At 30.7% G+C, this 17,977-nt stretch overlaps 1 protein-coding gene across 2 annotated transcripts in view; it reads right to left on the bottom strand.

Annotated features, from left to right (window-relative positions):
• The window catches only part of LOC139481936 (uncharacterized), a 60,263-nt gene that overhangs the window by 10,684 nt on the left and 31,602 nt on the right, over nucleotides 1–17,977 (bottom strand). Inside the window, exons 10-19 of one of the 2 annotated variants that reach the window (XM_071265513.1) lie at nucleotides 14,936–15,028; nucleotides 13,079–13,174; nucleotides 11,801–11,890; nucleotides 11,064–11,183; nucleotides 10,731–10,844; nucleotides 9,862–9,969; nucleotides 9,213–9,281; nucleotides 3,915–4,022; nucleotides 2,692–2,778; nucleotides 843–971 (exon numbers count right to left, since the gene is read on the bottom strand). In XM_071265513.1, the coding sequence (XP_071121614.1) occupies nucleotides 843–971; nucleotides 2,692–2,778; nucleotides 3,915–4,022; nucleotides 9,213–9,281; nucleotides 9,862–9,969; nucleotides 10,731–10,844; nucleotides 11,064–11,183; nucleotides 11,801–11,890; nucleotides 13,079–13,174; nucleotides 14,936–15,028 (1,014 nt within the window). Of the gene's footprint in view, nucleotides 1–842; nucleotides 972–2,691; nucleotides 2,779–3,914; nucleotides 4,023–9,212; nucleotides 9,282–9,861; nucleotides 9,970–10,730; nucleotides 10,845–11,063; nucleotides 11,184–11,800; nucleotides 11,891–13,078; nucleotides 13,175–14,935; nucleotides 15,029–16,567; nucleotides 16,661–17,977 lie in introns of both variants that reach the window. The other variant, XM_071265514.1, reaches the window with a different exon arrangement.

The following is a 17,977-nucleotide window of genomic DNA, read 5'->3' as shown; positions in this document are numbered from 1 at the left end:
CCTTCCGTAGGAAAATTAACAATCTTAGTCAAAATTAACAATCTTAGTCAATTAAGATTGGAGTTTTGTGCACCTGCATGATGTGGGATCATATTCACAATCTCAGTGTTGACTTGCTAGTGGTACAGAAGTTAGAATACTTATACTATTCAGCCACCAAGGCCTGTGTACTATACACCTAATTTCTATTTGTCCAACATTACTGAACATCACAAAATTTCCTATAAAATCTTGACCTCACAATAGAAATAGAACCAGGTTCAACCCACCATTTTTCATTAAAATGGCCTGCTTGTACCAAGACAGGAATATGGCAGTTGTTATCTAATAGTCTCTATGTATGTTGGTGTTTGTTTTTGATGCAATGTTTCTGTTGTTCCTTTGTTTTCCTCTTATAGTTAATATGATACACTCAGTATTGATTTGTGACCGGATTGTTTTTGCTTAATGGATTTATGACTAATGAACAGTGGTATACAACTGTTGACTTTATTTATAATTATTTTTCCTTCAAATTATTTTAAAAACAAGAATGTGTCCTCAGTACACGAATGCCCCACTCGCACTATCATTTTCTATGTTCAGTGGACCGTGAAATTGGGGTCAAAACTTTAATTTGGCATTAAAATTAGAAAGATCATATCATAGGGAACATGTGTACTAAGTTTGAAGTCGATTGGACTTCAACTTCATCAAAAACTACCTCGACCAAAAACTTTAACCTGAAGCGGGACAGACGGACGAACGGACGAACGAACGAACGGACGGACGCACAGACCAGAAAACATAATGCCCCTCTTCTATCGTAGGTGGGGCATAATAAAATGTTCAGTTGTACTTACCCTATCTCTATAATTAGCATCATATTTGTCTTTAATATAAGACAAGCCTCCATCTGAAGATTTCATTCTTATTTCTTTTTCAAAAATATCACCACCAGAGGCCGCTCTCATTATTTTTTCTGCATAGTTCTGTAAACAAAATATTATTTAATCTGCTTTAAAAGTGATGAATCAGCTGATATTTAATATCGAACAAGAATGATTAAGTTCATATTTCTATGTTCAGTGTACCGTAAACAAAATATTATTTAACTTGCTTCATAAGTGATGAATCTGCTGATATTTTATGAAGAAGAAAAAAGAATTGACAGGCAAAATAAATATAGTTTAAACTTGAAAATCTCTTCTTTTCTGAAAGGACTTTTAAGTTCATTGAATTAAGCTTACAATGTAAATATGTGTCTGTACCTTTAATCCATATTGTGTAATAATTTTTATAAAAAATCAAAGAGCTGAATAGCTCTGAGGGGAATGACGGCCCTTGTTTCTATTTCATTTTTTTTTAGGGGGGGGGGGGGGGGGGGGGGGGTATCTTTTGATAGTCTTCATATAAAGAATGAAAAAAAGAACAGCTAGAACATGTAGAAAGGTTGATAATATTGAAATCAATTGTTGTTTAATGTAATTTCGTTTCTTTAGTTTAGGATTCAATTTAGACCAATGGAAGAGATCTGCATCTTCTAAATCTAAACATTCAATTAAAGTTGATAGTTAAGTATCTAAAATTCAACTAGTTGAATTCTGTCATTTAACAACAACTACAATATTTTTTTGAAATCTTAATAGTGTACGACTGAACTGCAGGCTAGGGCTATTTTCCATTTTTTGTGACAGTACTCTTAAGATTTTTAATTTTTTTCTTAAGAAAGTTAGGACTGAAAAATCTATTCAGATTTTCAGTTTTAAATTTCCATTGATAAAGTTCCCAGTTACAACTCTCATCACAGGGATACAGGTACTAATAAAAAAAACAATATGATTGATGTCAACTGTTTGAAGCTTGTTTCCAAATCCTACATTTTGAAATATTTGTAAAATTTCATGAATAAATAGGTTTAAACTACAAAATGCAACATTTGTAATTTGTTTTATTTTGTTACCATTACAGACATTACAATGATTATGTTGGTACACAAAATTTAGTTTTAATGGAAGACTATACTTATCATATACTAAATGTCACATTTTTAAGTGTTTATTTTAGTGGATAATTACTCATAAATTGAGGTGCTCATGAATTGGAGATAGATTCTCAAAACAGAGTTTTAAAGAAAAAAATGAAAAAAATCGTTTCTCTCCCCAATCTCATGTAGCCCCTCGGACTTTGTTTACTTTGAAAGTTGTTCCTACAAATTAAAGTATTGCATGTTGATGTTTGAATCCTCTACAGCAAACATAATTATGTTTAAATTTAACAAATACTATTTTTTAATTAGTGCACAATCTTTGAGAATGATTTAAATAACCAGTGAAGGATATCCCTGCTTCTGCGTAGTGTGGCATTCCAACAATGACGTCACTATAAAATATAATGTAGGTTGGATATATTTAGAATATCTCGTCATACTGATTTTTACGGATTGTAAAAGAAACGTAAATAGTGTAAAGGAGAGCTCGATATACGATAATTTCGAGAGAAACAGAAGGGAAATGTGTAAAAAAAGTGTTTAGAGTCAATCTATTCATTTGTGTCTCCCCATCTCATCAATCTCAGTCAGATTTGTTGGGGGGTTTTCCACACTATAAAAACAAAATGAATGATGTGAGGGAATGTCACTCTGGTCAACCCCATAGGGGATTGACGACTTGAAGCCGTCTTTCCCCAAAAATCAAAATTTTATATTCTTACCCCAACTTCCTTAAAATTTAACCATTTCTTCATATTATATTTATCATTACTATCCTGCAGCAGTTCAACCAATGTTTTCTTAGTTTTCTGCAAAAATGAAAAATAAAAATATTATTATAAACTATAAACAACACAATTTAAACAAGATGATCAAGATTTGGCGACGCAAATATAGAGAAACATTTAAATGTTCTGAATTCATTACTGACCATTATGTACAAAACAACAAAAAACACAAAACAAGAAAGTCTACATGACAGAATATTCCAAACCAATATTTACCCCTTAAAATGTATTTGTCAAAAATTATTGAAAACAAACTATTTTTGTCCATCTGATGAGTTAAGCCTTTTTCAACTGATTTTTATAGTTCTTTCTTATGTTGTACTGTTACATCACTGTCCTAGGTTAGGGGGAGGGTTGGGATCCGGCTAACATGTTTAACCTCGCCACATTATTTATGTATGTGCCTGTCCCAAGTCAGGAGCCTGTAATTCAGTGGTTGTCGTTTGTTTATGTGTTACATATTTGTTTTTCGTTCATTTTTTTGTATAAATAAGGCCGTTAGTTTTTTTTGTTTCAATTGTTTTACATTGTCTTATCAGGGCCTTTTATAGCTGACTATGCGATATGGGCTTTGCTAATTGTTGAAGGTCGTACGATGACCTATAGTTGTTAATGTCTGTGTCATTTTGGTCTCTTGTGGACAGTTGTCTCATTGGCAATCATACCACATCTTCTTTTTTATATTAGTCTAATAAAATTGTGCTCTATCCTCTTTCTTGTTAGCAATCATACAACATCATTTTATTGTTATAAAAATTTATGAATTTATAAATCATTGTAATTTGTATTCACATTGCATGTATTTAAATTCATTATTGCAATTCTGTCATTTCAAACTAAAATGCGATATTAATTTTTTCGATATTGAGAAAAATCTTGTTTAATTCATATGAAAAATTTCAGAATGTGAGCTTAAATTATTACGACTATAATCCTGTTGCATTTTTCGCAATTATAAAAACATCTCAATAATTCCTGAATTTACAGTAGATATCAAAATATAAAAAAGATGTGGTAAGATTTCCAATGAGAAATTAACTCTCCACAAGAGACCAAATGACACAGAAATTAACAGGTGAGGCAAACAAGACAATGTTAGAAGTCAGATATGTAAAAGATATATAAACATTCCGATTTCATAACAAAGGGAGACAAACCTCATCTGTTATTCTGGTAATTTCCTCCTCACAACAAAAATTGATGGAAAACTGAGGTAAAAGTAGAGTTGGTATCCCTGATTCTTGTACAACATTCTGAATTATGTACTATAAAGATAAAAACACAATCATACTAAATTTACATACATTAAATATCCAACTTCATTAAAAAATTAAAACATGATCATACTGTGGATTCAATTATTTTGGTGGGTATCAATTTTGGTGGATTAATGAGAACTTAGATTAAATGGTTTAGCTGGGTTGAGTTCAATATCGTAGCAGCTACGTAGCGGCTACGTAGCTGCTATTTATATCTATGTAGCAGCTAGTCTATAGCTACACGTTCAATAGTCAAAATCTACGTAGCACTACGTAGCAGCTACGATATTGAACGCGGCCCCGATCTCTGGACACAAAGCCTATTGAAAACATGTTATTCCTTGAACAATCTAATTCATACCTCACTTGTACATGTACAGATGAAACCCAAGAAAATAGGTATCCAACGAATAACAATGAATCCACAGTAACACTTAAAGGGAAACTTCGCAAAAAAATCAAAAATTGATATTATGTCCATTCTGTATAAAAAGGCTCAAATTTATAGATATTAAAGTTTTATTCCGCTAGATAAGAGATCAACATCGATTTTAAAATTTGAGTATCAATTTTCTACGCTCCGCCATCTTGTCATCTTCTACGATTATAATCACGATATGTCTATAAACCACAAAGGACCAAAACTACAGTAACCGATGTAGTCGTAATTGCGTGTCGATATCTTGTGAATCGTACGATTGTTTTATCTGACTAACTATAAACTTGATACGGAAAATGTTCTTATTTTTTTTAAATGACCATTATTATATATCTGTTATTTTTAAACTGTTAATATTGGAATTAGTTAAAGAGTCACAGTTCAAATAATAAATAAGTGTTCCGTGAAAATTGTTTTCAAAAATCTAATTCGTTCATAATTCTTTAAAGTAATAAACTTTATTCAAATAAATTCGGATCTTTCCTCATCTGATCACCAGCATGGCTAAAGGTATTACTCCCAAAGGTATTGTGACGGGTGTGAGGACTCAGGTGACACGTCCGGGTATTCAAGCGATTTCCTGTCGGGCTTGCAAGTTCATGCATCGTTTCACTTCTGTAGGTATTGATCAGTGTACACGGCAGACTTATAACTTTCCATTTTGAACTATCAGGTGTATAATACACATCTCTGTCTTGTGTGTCCGAAAGTGATATGATGCCAATAATTTAACTCGTACGCTTGTTTATAAATAACATTTCTGGTGTAAAGAATATTATTTATGAAAATATAAAAAAAACCACAAAAAAAAAAAAGATTTGAAGAAATAAAAATCTATATACATATTTTTTCCGAGGGTTAATTTGGGAAAATGTAATTTGTCAATTATAGTAAAGGACAGACTGGTACATACCAAAAATATTGATTTAAAAAATGTACGCACTTGTCGATGTTGGCTTATACGCCTGGATAGAAAGTTACGGAACTATAGTGCAATTTAAAATATATACATGTATCAGACTATATTGTATACCAAAAGAAGAAGAAGAAGAAGAAGAAGAGAACCAGTTTGATTTAAATACAGGTCGATATATATCTTGCTTTGGTTCATCGAAGTTATGAACATAGTAAAATCCCAGTTTTATGTATCAATTAGATTGTTCTCGAATAAAGGAAGAAATTCGTCATCATCACAATTGTTCCGACATTCATGTAAAATATATGCAACTGGACGTACACTAATAATCCCAAAGGGGTGTGAGTATTTTCTAGGAAAACTATTGAGTATTAAAGTTTCAAATCAATTTCGGGATTTATTTTCTTTCTTGCCGTGATATGATAGCAATTTAAAGAATAAACTGCTTGTTCGCTTTAGCGGTATCAGAGACATGTATCTACACTAGTAATTTTGGGGCCCTTTATAGCTTGTTGTTCGGTGTGAGCTAAGGCTCCGTGTTGAAGGCCGTACTTTAACCTATAATGGTTTACTTTTTAAATTGTTATTTGTATGGAGAGTTGTCTCATTGGCACTCACACCACATCTTCCTATATCTATATATGTCTCTGGCGGTATTCTTGCCAGTTGAACAGCCTTATAAGTTACATTCAAAAATAGGGAAAGATGACATAAAATTCGCTGTCTTTTGTTTTTGAACATCGTTGGTCAAATAGATAGAGTATTATACGTTGTGAGACGAGGACTATTTCAACAAATACTATAAATACAAGTGGAAGTTTTCGTTTTTTTGCAATTTGAGAGTAAATGATGTATCAAACGTTCAAGAATACGCATGTAAAATGTGTCACTGGATATAAAAAAAAATCAATCTCAAAACCTACTTCCGTATGGAACTTCCCCTTTCAGTGACCTACAAATTTAACAGATGATACACTTTATAAGATTTGCATGTCCAACAACGACCCACTACTCTACATGTGTTACTGACAGCCTAAGATAGTAATTCTTCTGTTAGGTCAATTCTCTTTCGAACAATACCAGAAAACATGGAAAATAAGTTCTTTAAATTTTGACTCTGGAATTAACACCATTTTTTCGTGCGACAAACTTTATTTCTGGCGATGAGCAGACATGGACGGAAAACAATAAACAGATGAGATAGGTTTAATATTTGTTCATTCATTTAACATGTATAATATGAATACGATTGTACTTAAAAAAAACTTATATAGATAGTTTCAAGAACAACCGGGTTCAGACAAACTGTTATGAAATCGATGCTGTTACTTATGCATTCACCCAATTCAATATTACGATCAAAGAGAGTAAATTAGTGGCAACATAGACATTCCGTTAATAACGGCATAAGTATGCAGTTAGTACACGAACACCAATCTGTGTTTTAAAAACTAGCGATGGTTGCTAAGGATATCTTGATTTCGGGAACTTTCTGCAGCTTCCATTTTATGGCGCTCTTCTTCGGTATACCCTGGCTCTAGTGCGTACCCAATATGACCATACTCGTCAAAATCTGACTCTTTTGACTGACTGGAACCACTGTTATAGTACTATCATTCTCCGAACAAGATATTTTTATTTATGATTTTATGATAAATTTTTGGACCATATATAAACTGTTCTATAAAAACAAGCACGCAAAAATCATAAGATAGAAATATAAGTAATATGTGAGTAAAGTTAATTGAATCATTTAAGTTAATATCCTTTGGGCTCGAATGTAGTTAACTAATAAATGTGTTTTATAGGATAGCTCAAATCCTCATCCAAATAATATAATCTAGTATATGTAATAAAACCCTTCCTACTACACCGAGTTTTAATGCCAAGCGGTAGACATATTTTAGGTACCAATTAAGTAATTGAATGAGTAATAGATAACAATAATTAATCATGAATGTTCAAAGATTTAAAAACAAAAGTATTTTTCTTTGTTCGTACATATTATACTCCGCTTCGGTAGATTTATCTACTTATCTTCAGATAGTTTCAGATATACATTAATACATGGCTTTCAAAAGTCTAAATGTAAGTGTTCTCGTACATTTTTTGCCTAATAAAGAAAATCAAAATGCTTTGGTAAAGCTATTTCTAATTCCCCCTTTTTAATGAGACATACATCAAGGACAAGAGGTGTATATCATTTCATTCTGACACATGAATTAAGTTTCCCGTCTTAACCGAAAATTGTTTAAATTTTATTACTTAGTAAATTAATTTATTTGAATTGAAATAAATGATACAGCAAATATAATTAAATAATTCCACGGCGATCTATTTTTATTTGTAACAAACTTGAAACTTGAATTAGTATTATAGATGTGTATATTGAATGCTCCCTTGTTTTATAATCCACTGATCCGAATAGACAGTCACACCTGGCAAGGTGTGCCCTAGAGGTGTGGTTAAATACCGAAGTGCAAATAACAATTTACCTTTCAACAAGCCATCTAAGAGTATTCAATTTGCCACAGAACCGTGAATACACACATCGTATAAATCTAGTCAAAGCAGAGATAGTAAAAGGTCAATAAGAGTACACCAACATATTGTCTTTACAGATTATTGTACTTTAATTTGTTCACCTCATATATCAGTCCGAAAATGCATTAATTAATAAATTTATAACTTTTTTGGTTGTCTACTAAAATAATTCGAATATATACGTTTAACATAGAAAATTTATCTCATGAATGTGTACAATTGCACGTCTGTGCGTCTTATCTTCTTATTATCGGATGTTTATTAGATAAACCATAAGTCATCGGCGCGCTTACGATTACGTTTAAATATCATTAAAAACCAAGACTTTTACTGATTGTATTTTAAATCCCGGCATGCAAAAACCAGGAGAAAACGTCACGACCTACAGGAAGTAGTTAAAAAAATTTCATTAATTGTTGAATTTCTCCTTTATTACTGGACATATAGCGATAAAACTTTGTGAATATATATATTTTGTCATAATGAACATATTTAAACCATAAGTAAAAAATCGCGAATTTTCCCTTTAAGGTGGTACCCAACACTTTCACTAAAATTAATTTGGCTCGTTTAATTTTCATAAAATTTTGTCAAAGTATTTACTTTGACCCTTTAGCAAAAATATAAAAATTTCGAAAATTTTGAACCAACCGTTTTGTCAGAAAAATTGCACTAGTTAAATAGCAGTTTGACAAACACCAATTTTGATCATTGAGAAGCTTAATATTCCCTTTCAACACAACGTAATTAAAACATTAAGCTGACTTTACAGAGTTATCTCCCTGTAGTGTTAGGTACCACCTTAAATAAATTTGGTGTATCAAAATTTTTAGTATTTTTCTGGCCTGTATAACCTTCATCAGAAATGTTCAAATCCAAAAATTTAAAAGCCAGGGATGTATATATAATCAAAAAGCTACATGACTAAAAACTGGATCAACACAGAAAAGCCCAAACCTCTAAAGCCAAGAAAAATTTAAGATATAGTTCATATTGATGTCAGGCGTCAAACGGTCATTTTCAGCTACCATTAATCACAAATTGGTTAAGATTTTATCTTGATTCATCAAAATAACCTTATAATCATTCTTTAGAGGTCTCAAGTAATTATCTTTATTATATTTCAGGAAAAAAATTGAACTTGATTCATCAAAATCAGTCGATTGTTTTATCGTCTAAAAGAAAGTTTATATTTATCTTCCCGCAACAAAAATTACAGTGAACGTCATTTGGTAAGAATTTTTACTGTTATTAAACACGAAGGTACCCCCATTACTACCCTCAATAATATACTGACCTTGTCTATCATTTTAACAACTTCTGTATTATTTTTGGCTGTTGCTAGTTCTTTTGGTGTCAGTCCATCCTAGAACAGAAAAATAAAATATTAGCAATTTGTGTGGGTTAATTTATTTCAACTGATTGATAGAAAAGAATTTCAATCCTGCATGATAATATTGATGGAAGTCAACTCGTTCATACAGATGTGCAAGATCTAGAGAAGTACTTGCTACTTTTATTGTTTTAACACCTGCAAACATCACCTACTTATCATTATTTTTTCAGAGTATATCAAGGATTGCATGAAAAATTCCATGCAAATATTTAAAGATAGACTCATGGATGTTAAGTTTATGTGTTAAAAAGGAACCAAGAAGCAATACAGAATAATCAAAGGAATATTAGATACAGATCTATACATAAAGCATAAATAATGTGCAGACATCTTTTTGTGCTTACTTGATTAAAATGCTTCCATTTATTTGAAAAAAGAATATTTGATAAAACAATCTATTTTGTTTTAAAATTATTTCAAAATATCTTGTAGCTAGAAATCAATTTTTTCAACTTGAAAAAACACAATGTTTTGACCATAAGCTCCCATTTAAGACCATAGCAGTCAGAGGAACTAGACATTAATTAAGTGTGATCTTAAGTAAACTTACAGCATTCCTATCAACTAAGGCTGATCCTCTGGTAACTTGTATTAACCACTGTATATATCGTACAGATAAACCTTTCTCTATTGCTGCTAACAAGGCTGTATTTCCTGCCTGGAAATAAGAAATACAAAATACTTAAACAAATGCAAGATGAGGATGAAGATCCAATATTGTGGATTCATTCATTTTCGTGGGTACCAATTTTCATGAATTTAGGAACCTTTGGATTTTCGTGGATATTTAATTTCGTGGTTTTATAAAAGTCTGCATACAAGCCTTTAGAAAATGTGTACTTTATTGATCATTAAAATTTGTGGTTCATCTGTAACCACGAAATCAACGAAAATGGATCAATTTGTTATAAAGTTGAGATTTTAATAATAGAGTTATACCTACCAGTGAAAATTGACATTTATTAAATTAGAATATAATTCCTGTTAACTAGTTCTCATCGCAAGAATCTAGGTGATCTAGAACTAAAAACATCCCTAGGATGTCCTATCACCCTACCTGTGTTACACACCCCAATACAGGTAAATATACATGTATTCACATCAGTTTTAATTTTTGCGATATAGGTATAATGAATATTATTAAAAATTGGTATCCCACGAATAATAATGAATTTAGAGATCTATATTCTCTATTTGAACAGACATTTCCCAAGACTGAATTACAATGTTGAATTGAAAAGTACCATATAAGTCCATGATTAAAATAACACATCAAATGATATATCATGTCTTTATTCATAGGTTCTGAGACAAATGCCAATTAAGCATCAAAATTTTGTATAATATAGAAATAGAGACATAGGTAAATCAGTATACCAACTCCCTTGGATTGTGGGTAAAAAGAAAACGGCAACTTACTTGATCCTTCTCTTTGTGTTCAGCTGGGTCCATTTGAGGATTTAAGAATTTGGCAATATCAAGACATTCGTTGTCACATAAACATTTATGAAATAAAGGTATCGTTACATCAGTCTGAAACAAAATGAAATCAATAAGACATATTTATATATTATATATAAAATAAAACTTAATATTTGTTTCTTTTAAACTTAAGTTACTAGATTTACCTTATCACAAATACAAAGTTAAAGATTTAGAACACCAAAAATAGTTTAAAGCAATTACTATATGTATAAAAGGGTATGTGGGGAATATATCAAGGAAAAAGTAAAATAAACAGTTATAACTTACATCCTCGTGTAGACGAACCCTAATTTGATTGACCCTGGCACCATGTTCTACAAGTAATCTCACTAACTCTGTATTGTGCTGTTCTATACAGTGTGATAACAATGTCTTTCCTATTCTATCCTATACAAAAAATATAATGGTATTAGAAAAACAGCTTTTGTAACTAAACTTAGATATAAATATTAATGAAAAGGGATACCTTAAAGTGCAGATTAATGACTGATTGATTGTTGTTTGCTAAGGATCCTGTGGATTAATGGTTAGTCACACTAACTGGTAAATGTTAACAACAGCACATTAATTTAATATTTAATTTTTTTTCTAGTAAGAAATGATTCAATCACAAAAGGAAACAATATTAGTCCATAACAACACCATAGGACTATTATGCCTTTCTATGTTCAGTTAACAATGAAATCTGGTTCAATACCTTTAATTTTCTATTATGCCCTAGCCTGCTTCTAACTTACGTGGAGCATATGAAAAAGGAAATTTAAGCAACTTCTAATTAGATATATACCCAACTATCTAAAAATTACTGTCTTCTGGTATTTGTATAGCATTAATCACTCATATATAGGTACGCAGACAGAAACTCTTAAAATGATTTCAACATATTCATTTTTACTAAAATTAGCAATGGAATTTGTGCATTTATGATAACCACACAAATTTAAGATTCTAATTCATGTAATATAAGTTGGAAACTATTTTTATACCTTTAAGAAAAGACTTACCCTAAATCTAATATTAACAGGTAATTTTTCTCTTTCTAATAATTTTCTTGTTGTCTCAACGTCATGACACAAAACTGCATGAATTAATTGCTGGAAAAGATAAATGTCAAATGATATATATTAATTTAATTTGCAAATGATTATTTTACTTTAATCAAGTTTTAAACTTTCTTCTTATATATATATGAAAGCAGCAATTGGTTCCTGGAGCAGGCATTTGACTGTCAAATTCTAAAAGAAAACAAATAATCTAGTCAAAGGCAACAGAGGTTAATTTTCTTAAATTCAGCTTTAACTGTTAGTCCAATTCATAATCTCCACCTTGGCTTAAGTAGTATTGTCATTTTACCCAACCAAATGATGGTGTGCTGATAACCACTAGATTATCTCCCATTAGTTAATATAAAACATTGATGTGGAATAGGATCCCAGTTACGGTAACCAGTCCGGTACCCACGAATGTAGTTCTTAAAAAAAAAACTATTACTTTTCTCTAAAATGGTGTAGTGTTATTATTACATAAGTTCTGTAACTGAATGTAGATTTATTTGAAAGGGTAGGCTTTCTAGTTTGAATTTCTGTAAAAAAATTGATTGATTTAAATAAAATCTGGCGTCAGTGCATGGAGTAAATTGTCTAAATTCTAGCCTTTATTCTTCACCGGAAGTAGTCTGAGTGACCCTGTTGTCAATCAAAACAAAATTTTGCAACGGAATGCCAGTCATGAGGCACTGAGATTGCACCCAGAAACTTGGAACCTAATGCCTAACATGAAACAGAAGTCCCAAGGTGGCTATCAAAATTATTTAACGAACAGCACCCCATTTATTTACTATGAATTTCAATGCGTTTCAATGGGGCAAATAACTGGGTCCCCGTTCCATGTAGGGATGAACAAAATTATCTCCCCTTTACATCATACATCAATGCATGGATAGCAACTAAATTATTTCCCCTTGTTTAAAATTAAACATCAATGTATTGATAACTATCACATTATCTTCTAATTTGCTGATAGCAAATATTCATGTGAAAATTGCACTTAAAATTTATGGCAGTTCATTTTTCTTATTTGGTGACTAATTAAAAGTAAGAGGTTGTTCATTTTGTAAATAGTATAAATTTTATATATGATGAACATCATGGCAATACTTTTATAACATTATTTTTCAATATTATTTTCGTTGAAATTTTCAGGTTCAGGTATTTAGCATTACACCTAACCAGAGGCCTTCTTAGTGGTGTATCTCTTTAAGTGATTTTAATAATATAACTTACACTAGTTTTTCTGTAACTTTTAAGCACACTTAAACATTTTTCGCTCTTTCCTTCGTACACCTTGGTTTCTGCTAATTCTATCGCGGTTTTACCTTCCTGCCAAAGTATAACAATAACATTACACCTGATAAAAAAACTAAACATTTAACTTTAAACAAATTCAATGAACATTAAGCTATCGTACTTTTCAACAAATTCAAATATAAAATAGTGTTTTCTCAAGACAATATCAAAAGTTATTCAAACATAACAACAAATAGATTTTAAGCAATGAAAATTTAAATTCATTTATTCATTGTAAATTTTTTTCGTTTAAAACTTTTGAATGTATATTTTCTGTCAAAAATAAAAGTTTATCTGTAAGCTTAATATCAAGTCAAATTATTGAACAGGTTCCATTCTAATTCAGCAAAAACTAATCATACTTTTCTGATCCATTACTTGTTCAAAGCTTAAGTCAAATGATAGGTAATTTGTTGATGCATCAATAGTAAGATACTTATTTCCTTCAAATTACTAAAGAATTATTTTAATTAACTCATTTAATATTTATATTTCACATATATAAAAGCATTTATTATTTCCAGTTAATTTTTATGAAATAATGAAACAAATGTTGCATTAGACACAAACAAATAATCTGAAAATCCTTAATTATGGTGCATAATGTGACCTGCCAACTGTCACTATTTGCGGGGGATTTCCCCCATGGAGGCTCCAAATTGAAATTTTGAAAGAGCAATTTTGTCCACAATTTGAAACAAAAACAATTATTTTACAATGACTTTAGGCTTACAAAAGTATGAAGAAGCCAAAAAAAAAAACCAGCATTAAAATGTATTTGAAGGCCTCCTTGAAGGTTTTTTATGACTATGACAGCCATCTTGCACGCAAACCCCCATGGGCATTTTGAAAATTTGGCAGGTAGGATGGTGATATCCAGTAAGGGGAGATAATTGATCTTAATCACTGTTCATCACAGAAGGGGAGATAACAAACATTGATTAACTTCACCTGATTCTTAAGTTTACAAGAGCACAATTATTTGTTAACATTTTACCTATAAGTTTTTGTCCCCCAAATGGTACTTTGAATAGAATCCTGTATGGCTTCGCATTGGATGATCCAGGATTGAAATTACATTTAAAAGCTTATCCAATAAGTTTTAAAATATCCAGAAATTCATTATATTCACATTTACATAGTATTTCAAATATCTTCCATTTCTGCATGTCAGAGCCATTAAAAATTTCCTTTTTTTCATTAATATGATTAAGAGAAAAAAACAGGCAAAGTTTTTCAAGTGCATTGTAAGTCAATGTTTGTCACATGAATATATATGTATTTTTGGGGTTGTTACGCAACAATGGCATTTCTAGCATCAGGAAATGCTATACATTTTTTCCTCGTTTTTGTAGACTTGAAGAAATAATTTATTACTGAACAACACTGGTAGCCAGTATGGAAAATGCAAAAAGAATAACTGCGCTCTTGTGATGTATAAGATGGCACAACTGACATGTATATTTTTACATTACCTTTCATTACATGTGCAATATAAAGTGTCCTTAACTTGTGTTATTGTGATACATGAATTAACATCTTTTAAGTTCACATATCAAATGCAATATGAATTAACAAAAAATATTGATTTTATATATAATGGTTTTTTTTACAAAAAATTGTTATCAATTTTATTTCTGGTAGAATTTAATCATTCATTAATACATCCTTAAGAATGTTCATAACCTATACAAAAATCATAATTTTATAAATATTTGATAGGAAATGATCAATAGTATTTCATTTCTATTTTTTACCGAATCCAACATTTTAAGCAATGATATTCTGGGTTACCTTGACGACACAATCAGTACAGCACCATGTATTTTTAAGAACTCTATCCAGAGTCTGCGCTTTATCATTGCAAATGGCCGACACTACTCCAGGCTAGAAATGAAGATACACACAAAAGATTTGAAATTAAAGGGTTTATCTAATGAGGATTTCTAAGGATCAATCACTCTTCTAGTCACAAATACTGTGAATTCATTTATTTTTGTGGGTACCAATTTTTGTTGATAGAGGAAACTGATATACATGTATGCAAAAATGTTTTATAGATGCCTATAGATAATTTATACATTATCTAGTTGAACTTTTAAATTTGTATTTTCCCAGTTCATAAATCAACAAAAATTGGTACCAGACAAAAAATAATAAATCTACAGTATGCTGAAAATGAAGTATTAATTCAGTTATCTTTGTGGAATTATGCAGGTTTTGGGATTTTGGGCAAGAGGAATCAAGAGCTATATATAGTTAGCATTATCCTCTTTCTACAAATATATAAATGAGTAACATTTTAATCCTTCCATAAATTCTCATATTAATATATAATACTTTTTAGTATTTAAAACTTTCAATATCAAATCCTCATAATCTTGATTTTGTGTTCTAAGGGAGAAAATGTCTTATTTCAGAGACAAATTGGAGAGAAGTTTCATTCAAATGGTCAATTAGGGGCTTTTCTGTTCAAAATTATACTTTCCGACTTAATTTCATAAAAATCCCTACTTAAAAATCTGAAAAAGACCTTATCAAAGAATGGCTAGAGATTAATATAGTGACAATTATGAGTGATGATGATGACTGGTTGAAAAAAAATCGAAAATGATACAAAACTAGCAAATAGATTTTATCAAATTTTGTAAACTTAACATTTCAAATCTTTTTTCAAGAAAAAATGACAAAATACAAAAAAACTATATACTGTATTCAAACTAATTTATCAGGCATTTATAGCTATATATCACACAGCTGCAATTTCTAGAGTCTCTTAAATCAATTTTAAAACTTTAGATGGACAATAAGGGAAAGACTTTTCATTCTACAAGAGTTCACACAACTAGAATTTGCATACTAATAAATCTAAATAATTCATAGCAGCAAAATGCAATTTTAAATAAAATAAAGTTCAATAAATTGTGGCCAAAGTCATATGGCTTCTAAAAGTCTAAAAGAGAAATCACTCTACTAATCCTTGAAGTTGTCAAGACTATTAGGATAAAAGAGGAATGACTATTAAAAATAGAAAAAACTAAAAAAAGTTATGGGATATTTTTTACAAAATAAAACATTTATTTTCAAATGCTTAAAACGTTTTTTTTTCTTTTAATCTCAAAATGATCATAACCAAAAATAATTTTAGATATTAACAATGATATTGTTCAATTATATTTCCACATTTGCAGAGAAATATAATTCATGAATGAGTATTTAATGCTCTTTGTTTTACAAAACACACAGTTACTAACACATGGGTGCAAGTTAAACAATTAAAATATGCAAATTTTGACCTCAAAACAGTGTGTTACCCATAAACTTGTGTAGTTGATTTTTAACACACAAAACAAATATTAGAAGCTAATACACAGTAGTACATAGATATCAAACATTAGCCGTGCTACTTCAATGGCGACCCAATACCTTATTATATACAGCATCCACAATGCACCAATGTTTAGAATATTTTTCGACACAACGCAAGTCTCCACGTTTAATGGCACCTAGTAACCCGTTCTATTAAATTAAGCATGATTAATTTTAATAAGCATCTTATGGTGGTGTGATGGTGATGTGACTACTCTACTTCACCGGAATTTTCTTGCAAGCAATGGTATCTATTCAGATTTTAATGTAAAGTATATAAGGCCAGAATACCATGTAGCGGGTTATTTTCGTGGGGTGTAAATTTTCGCTTATTTTCGCGGATAGAAAAAAATCGCCAAAATAAATTCCGCCAATTTCAGTGTACATGCAAAGGTATTAATAAAAGTTTTGAATCCTCCAAAATAATGACCATCAAAATATTTCGCATACCTTTTTCAATGAAAATCGCAAAATTTTAAACCTGAAAAAATAACCTGCTATACGGTATATAAAGAAGAAGAAGTGGTATGATTGCCAATGATACAACAATCAATACCAGAATCCAACTGACATGGATGTAAGCATCACTAGGTTATTACGCTGCCTTCAACAATGAGCAATGAGCAAATATCAATTTCTAATAGTCGAATATAAAAGGCAGCCAACAGGAAAAATGCTAAACAGTTCAAATGCGATATTCAACAGATCTAAAGAAAAACAAATATGATATACCTTAGAACAATCATTTGGAAATTAAAAGTAGAGTAAGAGTCCAATTGATACCATGCCCTGCTCCAGCTATTAACATAAAGTTTGCTAAATCTTGGTAAAACCTCACTGACCATTGAAATGAGATGTGCTTATATGCTAATTATACAACTGCATACCAAATATCATTGACCTTGCTCTAGTAGTTCTCAATAAACTGATCTAATCACAAACTAAAACATGTTTATATGTAAGATATTTGTTTATCGTTCAATTTTTGGTACATAATTTAGGCCGTTAGTTTTCTCGTTTGAATTGTTTTACATAGTAATTTCAAGGCCTTTTATAGCTGACTATGTGGTATGGCCTTTGTTCATTGTTGAAGGTCGTAGTGACCTATAGTTGTTAATTTCTGTGTCATTTTGGTCTCTCGTGGAGAGTTGTCTCATTGGCAATCATACCACATCTTCTTTTTTTATAAACACAGCAAAAGTTTCATAGTCATAGACAACGATGGAGGAGGTGGACCAAATAATCTCCATGGAAATGAGATGTGCAAATGCACAAAACAAATACATACTATATATAATTGAACTACCACTAGTGATTCCCCATAAAAATGGCCTTCACAAACTAATACATGTTGACTAAACTGCCACTGCCAGAAACAGCATACCTTTGTCTTGCTCTTTAACTCGGTCAAGACGAGACGAAAATAGATAATATTGCTTGCAAGAAAGTTTGTACAAGGTTGATTGG

The sequence above is a fragment of the Mytilus edulis genome, chromosome 7 (assembly GCF_963676685.1).
Source record: "Mytilus edulis chromosome 7, xbMytEdul2.2, whole genome shotgun sequence".
In the NCBI taxonomy this organism is placed as follows: Eukaryota; Metazoa; Mollusca; class Bivalvia; order Mytilida; family Mytilidae; genus Mytilus; species Mytilus edulis.
This window is presented reverse-complemented; position numbering and strand designations above follow the sequence as displayed.